The sequence below is a fragment of the Hakea prostrata genome, chromosome 8 (assembly GCF_041222555.1).
Source record: "Hakea prostrata isolate BN-2017 chromosome 8, UWA_Hpros_2, whole genome shotgun sequence".
Lineage (NCBI taxonomy): Eukaryota > Viridiplantae > Streptophyta > Magnoliopsida > Proteales > Proteaceae > Hakea > Hakea prostrata.
The window spans coordinates 34,083,876-34,100,374 of record NC_142607.1 but is presented as its reverse complement, the minus strand read 5'-3'; the positions used below and the strand labels follow the sequence as shown (position 1 = coordinate 34,100,374).

At 37.2% G+C, this 16,499-nt stretch overlaps 1 protein-coding gene across 1 annotated transcript; it reads left to right on the top strand.

Annotated features, from left to right (window-relative positions):
• Window positions 1–7,795: 7,795 nt before the first annotated feature.
• LOC149007631 (uncharacterized) lies at window positions 7,796–14,586 on the top strand. The gene is made up of 2 exons (XM_089166164.1): window positions 7,796–8,036; window positions 8,746–14,586. The coding sequence occupies exons 1-2, from the start codon at window positions 8,015–8,017 to the stop codon at window positions 10,281–10,283; spliced, it is 1,560 nt and encodes a 519-aa protein (XP_089022290.1). The 5' UTR covers window positions 7,796–8,014; the 3' UTR covers window positions 10,284–14,586.
• Window positions 14,587–16,499: the final 1,913 nt, after the last annotated feature.

Genomic DNA, 16,499 nt, shown 5'->3' with positions numbered 1-16,499 from the left:
CAGTTCCAATTATTCATGATATAATATGAGCGTTGTTAGTGTAGAAGCCAAGACCCAATCCACGGAACCGGATGATTAAACAAATCACCCAAATGAACAAAATAAACCAAGGATCTTGTGCAATATAAATTGAAAGACAATCACAAAGCAAATAAACAACAAATCACCACAAGAATGAAAAGGGAAATGCAAACAACACACAAGAATTTTACGTGGTTCACTAACCGAAATAATCGAGATTAGCTACATCCACGTGGAGGGATTTCACTATTTTAATCTTCAAAAATAGTACAAGATTTGAGTGTGATACAATGTTACCTCAACCGGTCACATAACCTCTCAAACCTCCTTAGAATACCCTTCCACCTTAAGCTCTTGAAGAAAACCCTTCAATCCAAGCTCAAGCTTCAATGGAGTTGCAATGGAGAGAATACAAGAGAGAAGAGAACCCTTTTCTTGCAAAACCACAAGAAGAAGAAGACTCTAAAGACTCAATCCTGTTTTTGCACAAAACCCATTTTAGAAGTCACTAGAAACTCACTTTTTCTCTCTCCATTTACCTCTCCCAAGGCCCTCTTAATGATACCAAACACCTACCCATGTTTAACACTAAGTGGGACCCACCAAATTCAAATTTGAATTCAAACAAAAAGATGAAGTGATTTTCATCACTAAACCCAACAGTTAGTTCATATATCTAAGTTAACTTCCTAATTTGGTTCATACAGTACATAGATGTAATTCTTTAGAGAATTTTCTTCTGAAGGCAATGGAACTGTGCTGGTGGTTTGAATTCTAGGTTTGTGCTCCATCATGCCATGATTGCTCCACATTGCGTGCTTGGTGGGAAGAAGTTGATGAAAGAAGGCGTCAGTTTTACAAGACTGTTGTGGGATCTGATGATGTTCCACCTAGTAAATGTGTTCCTGATATTGCATACTTCATCTCTTCAACAGCAACGTTTCTCTCCATTTTCTCTCCTGGACAGCATAAGTGGGTAGGCATGGGATAGACTAATTGTAGAATTCAGGCCTTGAACTTGTGTAACTTTTTCAATTTCTTTTTTAACTGACCAGGACTTGTTAGCACTGAAAGAAGAATACACAACACGACCTGCAAGCGAGGAAACAATTAATGATCCTACAAATCCCAAACATTACTGGAGATATCGTACGTAAAAATTGCACGTTTGATTTGTTTTAGTATATTTCATTCATGCACGTAAAACCTTTTAATCCTTCTATGTTGAGCCACTCCTTTTTGTTCATTCCTTGCAAAAGTTAATGAGCTCTGAAGTTCAATATATTGTCTGTTTGGGTATGCTGACTGTGTTGGTTCCTTTATAAATACAAGAGACTCAGATTTGGTTTAACAACTTCTCACATTTTCCAACTAGAGGCTGTTCTGAGAAGTTTTTCAAATGTCATTCTTTCTTTTGCTTATCTTTCACCTTCATCTACTGTCCTACATTCTTTTGTTGTCCCACACTTATTTTTTTCACAAAGTTCTGTACATCCTCTTGACAACTGAACACAGCCTACAGGTTGTAGGAACATGGGAAAATGTGAGGGAACACATTTGATTTGCATGAACATTGGAGCAGTGTTACATTTTAATCTGAATGATGCAACACGAAAGCATGTCATCCAGATAACCGAGGAACAAAAAACGACACAAATAAGTAGTGGAATTAGAAGATCATCTATAAGTTACAAGTCTGTGATCGAACCCAAATGAGTCATTGCATCATACGAATTGTCTAAATAAGTATTTTGATTGTAAAGAACTACCCTCCTTGCTCAGCACCAATATTTCAGATCCTCCTTGGGATTTGATTTGCACTGTCCTAGACATCAGATTCATATAAACTTGTTTCAAGGATTTCTCCTTTCTTTATGTGTTCCCAGGGATATTAACAGCATAGCTGATTATTTGGCCTGAAAGGCTTTGTCTTGTGCATGTGAGACAATTTGACCTTGATCCGCTCATTGATTGGTAAGCACTTAGCGAACTTGATACCTTTGTACTGTTCACACATTAATTAGTTCAGTTTCTACCAAACTATGTCTGCAGACTCCTTTCTGAGATTCTATTCTGTTTCTTTCCCCCTTCTCACTTCGGCTCTTTCTCTTACAGGTGCGCATGTGACTTTGCAGTCCTTGCTGAAAGATACAGAGCTTAAAAAGACCATATTGGATCTTGTGCATGGTAGTGGGAGATCAGATCCCTCTGTTGAAGGAGCTGATGGCTCAAAGAAGCAGCAGCTCACCAATGGGCAACTGTAGCAGCCCCCATTAAATAGAATCCCCGGAGGATATATTAATGCTGTATTGCTGTGAGCCCTGAGAAAAACATAAAACATATGATCAGTCATAAATGGATGAATTACTTTTTGCATGTTTCATCTCCTCCCCTTTAGTGCACCTGTATAACTTCATTGCTGTATGGGTAGGAGTGAGGTTACGTGATTCTGAAATATTCCATCTCTAAGTTTTACATTTAAATACAGATCATGGTCTCTAGCATTTTTCACCAGGACGCTTAATTAGTCATTAAAACTGTGAGATCAAAAATTTTGAATGGTTGATCACGAAGAAAAGGCCCTCTCCATGACTGGATGAACATTTTGTGGTTAACATAAAGCTTGCATTCCATGGCGTTTAGGAAATCATTTTGCAGCTTCAAAGATGAATTCATTAAACTGATATTGTTTGTGTCTTCTTTGAGGGAGCGCGGTTAACTCTTTGAGCCAGCCTAGACTTCAATCTTATCCTAAGGCCGACTTACCTTAAACCCCAATCTTACCCAACCCTTGAGCTTTCACTAATGGAATCGGGGCCAGACAATGTAGCTGAGACGTAGTATCAGATGGATTCATGACTTCTTTATCTATTTCCTATGAAGATGTGGAGAGAGAGAGAGTGGGATCTAATACATAATTATGCTGAAGAATACATAGATTAAACCTACCATCCATCCTAGCTCCAATTTTGTGTAATTTCAAGCACCGAACTTTTTATAGAGATGAGCCCCTTGACTTAAAGTCTAGTTGATGTTTAAAGTATTAGTATCGAGTATTATATTGGTTAAGTGATTTTAAGAGATGTATCGTGTCATATCAGAGTATGATATTGTACTCGCCAACACATTTTGGTACAACGCAATACATGCCCTTCAAAAAAGAAAGACATGTGTCGCATCATTTGTATCCAATATGGATACATATTGGCTAGTATCTATGGTATTGTACTAGCCTACACATTTTGATACATCCCAATCCGTGCCCTTTAAAGAAGAAAAGACATATGTATCATTAGTATCCTATCGTATTGTGAGATACCTTAAACCAGGAGTCCAGCCACTTGGCATTGCAATTCTATCGTTTCATTTACTATTACATCTGGATTCAAGAAATGGTCAAAACAAAACATTTTAACCAAACCTTTCCAACCTTTCCTACAAATTCTGAATATGACCTTTGACTGATTGATGAAGGGTTTGATCGAAACTGGACAGAGACATTCAAAAACGGGATTTTTGCCTCTTCTCTGAATATAATTCTTTTTCCTCTTTTTCTTTCTTTGAGAAAGTCCTAAATAGGAAATAAGATATTGAAGTATGCAAAGACTCTTTCTCTCCATTAGAAATCTCTCAATAATATCTCTGTAGATTTGATTGATAATTTCTAATATGAGTTTTCGATAAAAATTTGCTTCTTTATCTCTAAAATACTTTGGAGTTGGCCCATAATCACATCTCTAACCCATCATGCTCCAGGTCAGGCCCATTTTCACATTTGAGAATTTGAACGGACCTCTTGTATGTTAAATTGCATGTTTCATACCCAAAACTCCAAATATTTGCTTAAATCTTAAAAAATCCTAAAATCTGCAAAAACAACATAAAACCTAAGGTAACTCCACTTTTAAGTGTACAAAATACATGCTTTATGCTCTAAGATTTCACACATAAATGTGCTCATCAACCTTCATATCAGTCTTCTGTTCTGGAAATAAATTTATTAGAGGACACGAGGATAAATTAGTCCACCTACTAACACTTGAATTGCAGCTATCATCAAAGCGTTGCATTCTTAGTCAATTCAATTCAATTCCCAGTCGACCGATTAAAATTTGGAGCCTTCTCTTGTTCTCCATGTCCTTCCCAAGGTGGGTTTGGTGTTGTTGCTCTCCAATCATAGACACAACCAATATTTAAGGTTCACTGATTCACTAAACAAAAAACAACGTATGATTTTCAGAATCAATTTTGAATCTTATCAATTTCACCATTTCGTATTCATTATCCATAAAATCCAAGCTCAAAATTACTGTGCCTTCTTCTCCTCCTTGTCTGTTGCATTTTCTGTCTTGGCTTTTGTTAGTCTTTCTCTTCCCCTACTTGGTACATCTGATTCTATGTCACTCTCACCATTGTCTTCTGACTTCTTTGTTTGCTCTCTCACTTCTTCTCCTCCTTTTCCTGCTTGTGTTTTCTCTTCTGGAAAGGTAGAAACAGAGGTCTTTTGTGAATCTGAAACTAAACATTCTTCCAATTCTGAATGATATCGTTTGAACTTTTCTTTAAACTCATCACTTCCTTTGGTGAATAGGTGATCATCTTCTCCAGCTTGAGAATCTGAAAGTAGACATTTCTCTGCCCATTCTAACCAAGCTTCCTCTGTCCTTGTAAGTGGTTCGCTGCTTATACCGACTGTTTGTTCCCGATCTTCTGGTTCTGCTTCTGCTTCAACCTGTAAACCACTGCTTGGTTTATTTGTTATTCCGTTGAAAATTTTACAAAGAACCCACTCATCTAACTAAAAACAACGGAAAAATAATTCAGAAATTAAGATAGCAAGATAAATGTATAAAATTGTAGAGGAAAGAAAGAAAAAGATCTATGAAATCTTTATGAAAATTATTAATGTAGACCTTCATGGGTTCTTTTGCTTCATCGGAAATCTTCGAATCTCCTTTGGTTAGAAATTCTTGCATGCGCCAGTTTGTTTTGCTTGAAGAACCTGACTTGCCATTTTGGAAGCTAAGAGATCTCATATACCCAATAACACCACCTGGGCTACTACCCACTCTGATGATTTCTTCTTCTTTGCCATTGACCTTCCAAAATCCACCTCCCGCACTTCGTATTGATCTGCTGCTATTCGGGTATTTCTCCATCCTTTGGAAGAAGTATTAGCAATTATTTCCAATTCTAGCTCCTTTGTTGTATTTTTTTGCATGCACAAATTAAATTAAGATATAATCAGCAAATTACCAATATAGTTTAGTAAGAAAGTCAGGTGCAGAAAGTTTTTGAAGGCGGAAAGGGTGATTGCAGATTATAGAAGGGATTGTTCGTTGCTGGCACTTTGGCTTCACCCGAGAAAACAAGAAAACAAGAATACAATTTGGTTTTTTCCTTTAGTTTCTTGAATGGTAGGTTGACAGTTTGCATGTAAAAGGAAACTACTAAATGTAAAAGAAGAAGAACAGAAAAAAATAAAGAAGAAACAAGAAATTGGTTACACTCACTTATTAGATCTTCTAGGTGTGATTTATACACTGAAGCTTCACTGATAATGGGGGATGAGAACGTAGGATCTTTTTTATTCGTCAGGAGGTAATTAATATAATCTATAAGCTCTTGATCCATGAACATCCGTACATTGTAGTTGGCTTTTCATTGTTGTTCTCTGCAAAAATTAGGAATCGGGAAAAACGGCTTGAAGATCTGAAAAAGAAAAACTAAGGGAAACGATGAAGAGGATCCAAGTTCAGTTCACCTCAGCCAACAGATCTCTCGATCACATACTGCATGTTGACAACCTCACTGCTGACCTTTTATATGAATATGAAAATTTGAAAATCAAGACTCCACTAATTCACGATTTTTATCCACTAGTTGTTCAATTCCACGATTTTTATTCATGTTGAGGATCCAATTTTTATTACAAAAAAAGTTAAATTTGATGGAGGGAGGTGGTGGTTTTATTTTTATTTTTTATTTTTTTTCCCTAGTTTTTGTGATGGGTGATTTTCCACAGGGTGGCTGGGTATGGGAGGTGTTATGGGGTGGGTTGAGATCGTCTGCGGCACTCATTCCAGCGGCCATCCAGCAGCTGATACTGAATGAGCGCCACGTGGACCATTGAAAATCTTAACCGTCAACTGTTTAAGCCTTCATATTACGTTTTTAAACCAGTCTAATAAACCATCTCACCGATCCAACCTGAAACGACACACTTGCGAGGAGAAAACCCACGTCTCTACCCTCTTCCCTCGCCGGCCAAGATCGTTATCGATGCATCCAGTTACCGGCAACTAAGTCTAAATGGAAAACAAGATGACTTTGGGAGGATCCAACAAACAGAGTAAACTACGTTTCGTCTTCTTGTTTTACATCTTTTAAGGTCGATGACCCATATCTTGATGAATTATTAATGGGTAGCACCTTCTCCAATGATTCCTAAACAAATCGGTGCAGACCATTGAATGACCTTCACAACTGATAGCACCTTCTTTCCAGAAATGCTCACTAGGGATGCTTCAGATCCTACACTTGCTTGATAGACAAATTTATTTTGATTTTGTTAACCTAGGATTGCAAATCGATCACAAGACAGTTCAAATTGATAATAAAGCTACAGTAGAAGAGTTACATTTAAGAGATACAAAAAGAAATGGAGAAAGGGGAAAACAAAAGCAACAACAGAGAAACCAATAAAGAGGATAGAGAAGGAAAGTAGGTAGTAGTTATAGGGAAAACCCCAAGAAGAGCTTGAACTCCAGTACTCTGTAACTAGTCAACATCTTCAACAGAATTTTCATCTCCAACTGAGTACTTTCTTCTTCAAGAGGAGGAACCCGACTGTCGCTAACCTATTCACGACAGAGACGAAGGACAGATGCAGGGGAAACGCGTTGATCTTTGGTACCCCTAAAGTGAACTAAAAACCTATCACTAGTCACTACCATGAACCTCGCGAGGTGATAACATCTTCCCACCAGCTATCATCACAGAAGGCATCAACCTCTTCGTTCATCTTGAAGGTTTGATGTGCTTCACGAGGTGGAGGCCTAACATTGACAACGTGTAGCCTCTCTATCAAAGCCTGTCTAAGATTTCCAAGGGAAGGCGGCCTCATGACTCTAAGTTTTAAAGATTTTCTACACTATATTAGGATTTTTCAAGAATATAATTGAAGGGAAGATGATGGACAAGGAGAAGAAAATTAAAAACATTAGTAGGAGAATAAAAAGGAGCAAGTTGTTCCAAAGAGTAGAGGAAGACTAACACTCGATCAAACATAGAGTTTTTCCTATCAAGGGCAATTTTTATTTATTTTTGGTAGAAAAAAAAGGGGATGCAGTAGTGGCGATTTAGCGCCCCCACTACGCAATGTTTGAATTTTTTATCAACGGCAATTTTGTTTTTTCAAAAATTTATGATACTTACATTAGTATTTAACTTTGATTCCAAAGATAGTTTCAAATTAATAAATTCGATAACTCACAGGATGGTAATAATTTTGGTACTTGAGCAAGTGGCGCTGAAAGTTTCCTAATGGGAAAAATTAAAAACACACTCAAACAACGCCACAATGAGTCCGAAACCATACGATGGGGATAGACCCACATTGGGCCCACTGCGATTTTAAGCTAAGGTATGGCCCACATGCAAGTATTAAATTAAAAAATAAAAATAAAATTTCGATGGACCCCATGTGGGGCCTACCCTTTTGCATGGTTCAAGACTGTCGGACGGGGAGGTGAGGCTGACTCCGCCACGGCAGCACGTTTTTGCAGTGTTTGCACTGGAAATGGTTAATGGCCGCCTCTTAACCTAATGTGACCGCCTCTGCCTCTGCCTTCTGCCCTTCTAGTTTCGGCTAACGTGATTGCGCCTCTTAAGCGCAGCTACGCCTCTGTTAAACCTAGAAGTAATTGATATTACTTGGTTGCTTCTGCAGATAAGAATCAGAAAAATTTCGAAGATCGAAACATTAAAGCTAATGGCTCACATGGATGAATCGGGTAAGGGCCTCCCTCTCTTTTGCTCTTTTCTAGATCTAGATCTTTTCAACAAACGGATACAAACATATCTGAATTCAACAACCCAGAAGCCTAACTTGTTTTTCCATTGAATCGACTCGGAAAAACCGGTCTTCTAGATTTCTTCTGCAAAACTTCAGTTATTTCACCCTCAGAATGGACCCAACTGGCTTTCACGCTACTCCGTTGTTCCTCAATTAATTTTTGATTTATTGAACTCTGATTCTTTGGTTCTTTTTCTTTTTAACGTATATATTCGATTTATCCCAACCGATTTAGTTGGGATTAGGCTTGTTATTGTCGTCGTCGTCGTTTATTGGATTTAGTAAAAGATACTGTTAGGATTGAGTTTCTAGTTCTGAACAGATTGAATGCAAATTTCTATGTTTTTGTGTTATACTGATTCTTTAGTTGGGGATTAAGTTAGTCGTTTCATTTACAAGAAAAATTCAGTTTGAGTGGTGGCATAGGATGGTTGGAGGGATCTGATTCTCTGTCTTATCTCTTGATAGAGTGGTATTTTGTTTGAAACGAATGTGACAATTCATTTTGCTTAGTTGCTGTTTTAATTAATCCATCTTTGGCCTTTGAGCTAAATATGAATGTCTTTTTGTGAATTAGATTGTGGGTTTGTTGATGCATTTATATCTCAGTCTAATTGAATTTGTGAATTCCTTGTTTGGATTACCAGCCATGGCTGGAGAAGCAGGTATGTTTCGAGTACATCAGACAATTGGAAGTGTTCTGTGCTGCAAATGTGGCATCCCGATGGCTCCAAATGCTGCAAATATGTGTGTTAAGTGTTTGCGTTCTGAAGTTGACATTACAGAGGGTCTTCAAAAGCATGTGATCATAATGTATTGCCCTGAGTGTGAGAGTTACTTGCAGCCTCCTAGAACTTGGATAAAGGCCCAATTAGAATCAAAGGAACTGTTGACATTTTGTGTGAAGAGATTGAAGAACTTGAACAAGGTTAGGTTGGTACATGCAGAGTTCGTTTGGACTGAGCCTCACTCTAAGAGGATCAAGGTGAGACTGCGGATTCAAAAGGAGGTCCTGAATGGGGCAATACTTGAACAAGCATATGTAGTTGAGTATGTTCAGCAAGATCACATGTGTGAGTCCTGTTCTAGGGCTCAGGCAAATCCTGACCAGTGGGTGGCTGCTGTCCAACTCAGGCAGCATGTTTCACACAGGAGAACCTTCTTCTATTTGGAACAGGTTATTCTTCGGCATGACGCTGCTGCTTCTTGCATAAAAATTACCCAGATGGATCAGGGGGTTGACTTCTTTTTCGCTAATAGGAGCCATGCTGTAAAATTTGTTGAGTTTTTGGGAAAAGTTACCCCTATCAGGAGTCGAAGTGATAAACAACTTGTTTCCCATGATATTAAGAGCAACAACTACAACTACAAATACACATTTTCTGTTGAGATCTGCCCAATTTGTCGAGAAGATCTGATCTGCCTTCCACCAAGAGTAGCTAATGGTTTGGGAAATTTGGGTCCACTTGTATTGTGCACGAAGGTGAGCAACAACTTGACTTTAGTGGATCCTTTTACTCTAAGGCATTGTTTCATGGATGCAGACCAGTATTGGAGGACCTCCTTTGCATCTTTACTTTCAAGTAGGCAGCTTGTGGAATATATAGTGTTGGATGTGGAGCCTGTGTCATCTGAAGTCAATATTGGAGGCACAAGATATGCTTTGGCTGATGCACAAGTGGCCCGAGTATCTGACTTTGGGAAAAATGACAAGATTTTCAATATACGAACACATCTTGGCCATATTTTGAACCCTGGGGATAATGCTCTTGGTTATGACCTCTATGGGGCTAACACTAATGATGTTCAACTTGATAAATACAGAAGCCTTATTATACCGGAGGCCATTTTAATAAAGAAGAGCTATGAAGAGAAGCGTCAAAAGCGACGTGGGAAGCCTCGTAACTGGAAGCTTAAATCCCTTAATATGGAGGTAGACAACACTTCCAAAGGTAGAATGGATGAGGAGAAGATGAATCACGAGTATGAAGAATTCTTGAAAGATTTGGAGGAGAACCCAGAGTTGAGGTTTAATATATCATTATACCATAATGATGAGTACCAACCATCAGAGATGGCGTCGACGGCTGATGCTGAAGATTTTCCTTCTATATCAGTGGAAGAATTGCTTGCTGATCTTGATATAAATGCTGATGAAAATTTAAATGAAAGCATGAGGGAGTGATCTATGGTCTGTTTGGGTCTGTTTTCTTTTATTTATTTACTTTTAATGGGGATTATTTGTCAGTCAATGTAGCATCTTTTTAGTAAAGTTTAACTGTTTTTGCCCTAATCAGCTTTCTGAATGCAAGTGAGTTTTTGGAGCTGGGTTTTTCCAATCTGGATGTAGTATCAACACTTACGAAAAGAACCTCTTTTTCAAGTTGCCTTTTTATACCGTACTTAAGGTGCTTTGGCTATCCTGTTTGCATTATTACCCTTTTTTGAAATTGGAACAATGAGTTATTGGTTCACAGATGCAAAGGATGATGAGAATCTAACTCGATATCAATGTTTATTAAGTATTAGCAATGGAAGTAAATAACATAACTCATTGACTCACCATAAGATGTTAATGGTTGATTGACTTGGTCCTTTAATAACCTGAAAATATATCTGTAAGAGGGGTGAAAATGAGAAAGATCTCCACCCAAGGGGGACTTCCCCTCCTAACCAGTGTCAGAAACAGGTAAAAACACTCAGTTACACCCTATAAGACACATGTGAGTTTACATCCTTTTGGACCATGTTGAAGAGCTCACCAGGCAGCTCGTCAGGTGTCCACAGTAGCTGCCCATTATTCATATTTATACTGCTGGTTGGTCCTGTTCTCTCCACACATGTTTGAATTCCCTTTCATGCAGCAAGTTGACCATATTGCTGATATTATTCTTAGTAAATTCCTTATCCCAAAGCTTTTGTTAGGTGAAATCATAAATATTTTTGTTACTGTATTTTGTATCTTTTGAAAACGGCAAATCTTCTCTCTTTGTCGATCTTTATTTATTTATTTTATTTGTTTATTTATTTAGAGAATTAGTTATCAATTTATCATTTCTATTTTTCATCCTTTCCTCAGTTGACACTTCCAAGCCCCTTCAGGTGTATAGGTGTATTTGCAGGTGTTATTTGTAATCTTTGACCATAGGAAATTATTGTTCTCTTCTAGAGGTGTAATAATAATATTTCTGATATTTTTACTGATAAATTAACTACTGATCTTATCTAAAATAATTGGAGCTACCTGCCTTATTTCAGGAATATATAGAAATTTATCTGGGAGTTTTTGTGAAGGATGCTACCAAATGGGTTAAATTGGTCATTAAGTATCTCCTCTGTTTGAAGCCATAAGTGTAGTTTCATGGTCATTTCATCCTTATTTGTTTTTTTCTTCCTTCTCCAGGTTGTAAATGTAGTTCAAGCTGTTAAGACAACTGATGTTCAGGGGGAGATAAAATATCCAGTCAAGGTTAGTTGTTTCATTCTCAATGGGTGCTTTTGAGGAGCAATATAGATGTCTAAGAGTTCGTTTATTTTTGCGAAGAATGTTCCATTAACATTGTCCCATGAGTTTATAATTATGTGATCAGGGTTAGAAAATCACGCATGGGTTGGCTTCTGATGCAAGATATTCGATGCCTAGCTACCCACAAAAATACATGAGATTCACCCATTCTGGTTCCAAAGTTGGGTTCCTCAGAATTCCTCCTAGACATCTGCTTTGTTGCTGGAGCCTGGGGGTAATGCAGGACAGGCATAGGTTTTTATTTTTTCCAATGTTCTGCAAGAATTAGGCCTCTTTTTGAGGTTTTGAACAGTAATGCCGCAGAAGATGGAGGAGAAGGAAGAGGAAGAGCAAGAAGAAAGTAATGTAGGAGAGTCTGGTGGGAGCAGGGTACCAACTGCCTGGGCAATCAAAGTGCCCATCCAGCAAAGGATGCCTGGTCTCACTGTGAATTGCTTAACAACTGTGTTTTACAGATAACTGGTGAAGATTAGGTATGATTAATTATATGATGACACATGACAGTCACGCCAGAATAGCAGTAAAAGAAGCAAATGTTAATCATAGACTAGGGAAGCAAGTTCTCTCTTTTGCTAGAAGATACTGACCAGATAAGAAATGGGATGATCATTGTCATCCCTAAGAGAATAGCGTCTGGCTTCCGAACTGAAGATTTCAAAATCAAAATCTAATATTCAAATTGCATTCCATACAGTATATAAAGAGTTCAAATACTCAAAATAAGAGAAACAAAATAGGAATGACTCTGCAGCTACCCTATACAACTGAAATCTCGCTGTAAAAAAGTTATGAAAATTTAAAAGAATGATGTAAAAAATTCAAAACACTTTAGCAAGGTGGCTCTACTGTTGAATTGTAAGACTCTAAACATGTGAGGTTCCATTTCTAAATTGATTCACCTTTCTAGCATGTCATGGAGACTTCTATAGAAGGAACAGAATTAAATATAATGTAGTTCTAGTCTTCTAGATTTGAATTGCTTAAAGTCGGAACCAAACACCCAATATCTGCTTCCAAATGTGGATCTGTTAGGGGTTAAAATAATGGAAAAAGGTTAATTTTGTGATAGGGTTAATGGATGTTAATAGTAACATTAGACAATGTTTGGAAGTCTCTCAGTGAGGGTTATGTTAATGGAACTTAAAAATTAGTGGTAACTGTTTCAGCAGCGAATGAATGGAAGTTAGAGTTAGGCTTTGAGGGGGAGGGGAATGGAGATACTGGGCTTTGGATGGTTAGAATCATGGTGGGAGATCTCACTATTTTGACATAGCGAGACGAGAGGAGAGGCGAGATTTGCGAGATGGGAGATCTCGCCACATCTCGCCAAGATCTCGCCATATCTCGCCGAGATCTCGCCATATCTCGTTGAGAACTCGCCTCTCTCTCGCTGCAACCATCAAAAATTGCTAAAAACTTGATTTTTTGTCGGAATGTGTTGGGGATTCAACTTCTAAACATCTTTAAGACATCTACAACATCAAGTTATCATCATTCAAGCCTATTTCAACTAGATCTACAACAAAGGTAAGGTTTTCCCCCAAATTTGAAAATTTTCAAATAGGATATTCTACAATGGGTGTGTGAGTTTAGTGTAAATATATGTTGATCCACAAGCTTTGATCTAACTTTCATGGAAACTAATTTAATGTGACATTTAAACCTATATGTGACATACTATAGTGATGAGTTGACTTGGGAGTCATATGTGGCCACCGTTCAGAATCAGTTGATGCAGAATGCTGAGTGATACTCTTGCTGTCTTGTAGTCTTGTAATCTTATTACTCACATACTCTTGTGATTGTGATTGTGAACTTATGGATTATGATTTATGACTTACTAAAAGTCTAAAACTTATGGTTGTAAAACTTTGAAGCCATTTAAGTTCTTTGATAGTTTGATGTGTAATGTATTTAATACTTTATAGTTGATAACATGAATTACTTAATATCTCTAGATTTTGGTTTTACACATAGGGTTGACTTAGAAGACGTAGTTAGGGTTGTTTTCTCATAATTCTAACGCCACCAATGTGTTCAAAAGGCTTTAAATAGACTAAATACCAAATTTCAGCCCAACCGGGGCCATAAAACTCACCGAGATGGGTTACCTAGATTACGCCAAAATTTTGGTAGATCTCGACCGAGATCTCGCCATCTCGGTCGCGATCTCTCTATTTTGGAGTGGCGAGATCTCGCTCGAGAGCGAGATCTCCCACCATGGTTAGAATTAATCAAAACTTGGGTCAAGTTTCCAGTGGGTGAGTGAGCAATTGCGCCAAAGAATGGTGTAGTTTCTATGGTTGGTTGGGTAAGAGTCTTCAAGGATGACTGGAACACAGAAGAAGATTGCTTCAAAACTTCGATCACATGCTGAAAGGTCCTTATGGTCAGAGGGAGAAGATAAGATATAATGTGATCTCTTTGATCTTCTGCAGGGTATCAGGGTTGACTGTTAAACTTGTATTTCTCTATGGGTTTTGAGTTGCTCCTGATTTAATGGCTGATTTTCAAGTGGGGCTGCAACAGGGACGGACTGGGCTGGGCTTTTTCAATCCCAATCCCAGTCCTATATGTTTTTAAATAGGCCCATTTCCACCTTGACCATAATTTAGGGCATAGAATTCTTGTCCCTGACCTAAGCCCTAGGGGCCAAGCCAAACCCATTCCTGCCCTAATTGCCTCTGATTAGGGAGCGTCAGGATGGGTTGGCCTTGTCTTTATCCATGCCGCTAATTGTCCCCCCGGATGCAGAATTAAAGACATATTTAAGAAAGAAAAAACCCATTGGGTTAGGCCCATCAAAGGCCTAAAGCTATCACCTGAATCAGCCCATGCTTTCATGGGCTAGGACTGTTTTAGTGGGTTAAAGTTAGTCCACATATGTTGAACTTCATAGTCTATACCTTAGCTCAAGTCTAATTTTTGAAAAGTCAATAAAATGGGCTATGGTTTGATAATAAAAAAATTCATTGTGAAAGGAGTTTTCCTTTATCAAAGAGTTAGGTAGTAGTTGAGTTATGAATAGGTAGGTGGTGTTAATTAGTGGTTGAATGTTACCATTAAAGTTTATGTCTCTTAAGAATGTTATATAAAGAGACTTATGTAAGAGGTGATGACACAACTCATCAATTGAAATCAACATCAATCCTTCTCTATGGAGAATCCTTGTGTTTGATCAAGGTAGGTTGGTTCGATCCAATCGATCCACCTTACGGTGTGAAGTCTGGGGGTTACATTGTTATTCTCAATTCCCTCGTATTGTCCTTTCGATTTCTTCATCATAGTTCCCCATGTTTTGAAGATCTATTCAGCCCGTATTTTGTTACTCTATCCATATAATACCACTCTAGTTTCAGCCTTCTTTCACATCTAAATTCTGTTTCATCTTAAGTTTATCAAATCTGAACTTGATTCCCCGTGAAAGGTCCCTATTTGGCTACCGTTTTGATCAATCAAATACAGTACTACATTACCCCCTATCCCTAATTGGCCTTAACCCATCTTTGTCCTTGATTAGTTCTGTCCATGTCCCTGTCCCGGGTGGCCCCAACCTTGTCCTTGCCCCTGTCCCTGTCCCTGATTTTGCACTGACGCTATCCCTATTCAAATTTGAATCATATATATAATTGACAACATGCATAATCTAACCTGTTAAATCTAACTTGGTGTTCAATTTGAACCATCTAGGATATCAAAAATGTTTCTCTTAGAAAAGTATTATTATATAGTTAAGTGACTTACAAATACAATTTGTTGTTAATGTTTAGAATTTTATACTTTCCATATTCTAATTTTAATATATGCCTAATCAATATATAAGACATTATAAGAACTTATGTGAAGGGGTATAATAGATACAATTGGGTTTTAATTAATAGGGTATAATAGATTTACAATAGAATACATTTTAAAAGACAAAAACCTATCTAATGACGTGAAGTATTTAGTCTATCCTATTAATAAAAGCGAATTGTTTTTACCTAGAATAAAGTAGAAATACAAAAAAAAATGTACCTTAGAGTAAATGTTAATATGGTTTATTCTTCCAAATTGAATTATTTTTTGAAGAGTACTATTTGGCCAATTCGAATTGAAATATAAGATTCTTATTTTATTAAAAAAAAAAAAAAAAAAAAAAACAAACTATGAGTTACATTCTAATAATGATCCATTTAATAATCGCTTTGTAAGTTGATTTTATGTTAATTTGACTGATTCGTTTCATAAAAAAAGATATACAATAGATATTAGATACTTCTCATCATTGGAGGCCGATGCATCATTTTTTATCAACGATTAATATGGTTAAAAATATTTATTCAATACATTATATCATATGGAAAAAGTTAATCTCTAGATCATGTCATTTAAAATTCTCTTGAGAACCTTCTATTTTGAAGTTTTACTTAAATTTTCTAAATTAGGATTGTCAATCTATATAAATTGCCCTTGGGTGCAGGAATGACTTGGATTGGTTTTCAATTATTATTTATGGTATGAGGCTAGTTGATGTAGGAGAAACCTTAGAAACTAGGGGACCTACAAAGTGGGTTACTAGACTCTTAGAATTAAACACCTAATCTTGAAAGATAGTAAAGAAATGAATTTGCAGTACTTGAAATCTGATTAATCATGCATGTAAGATAGCTAAAGTAGAGAAATAAACACAATAAGTCTTACTGATAAGCACAACTAAACAAGACTCAATAGGGAAACAAGGGGATGGGGATCTTGGTATCATGACACTAAATTGAATGCAAGGGTATTATGAAACTTAAAGAAAATAGAGCTGTCCTAATCAATATCAGATTTCTAACAAAGAATTCAACAATTAACAATGTAAAGGGAGTCTTGGGAAGTTTTTGTTTTAAA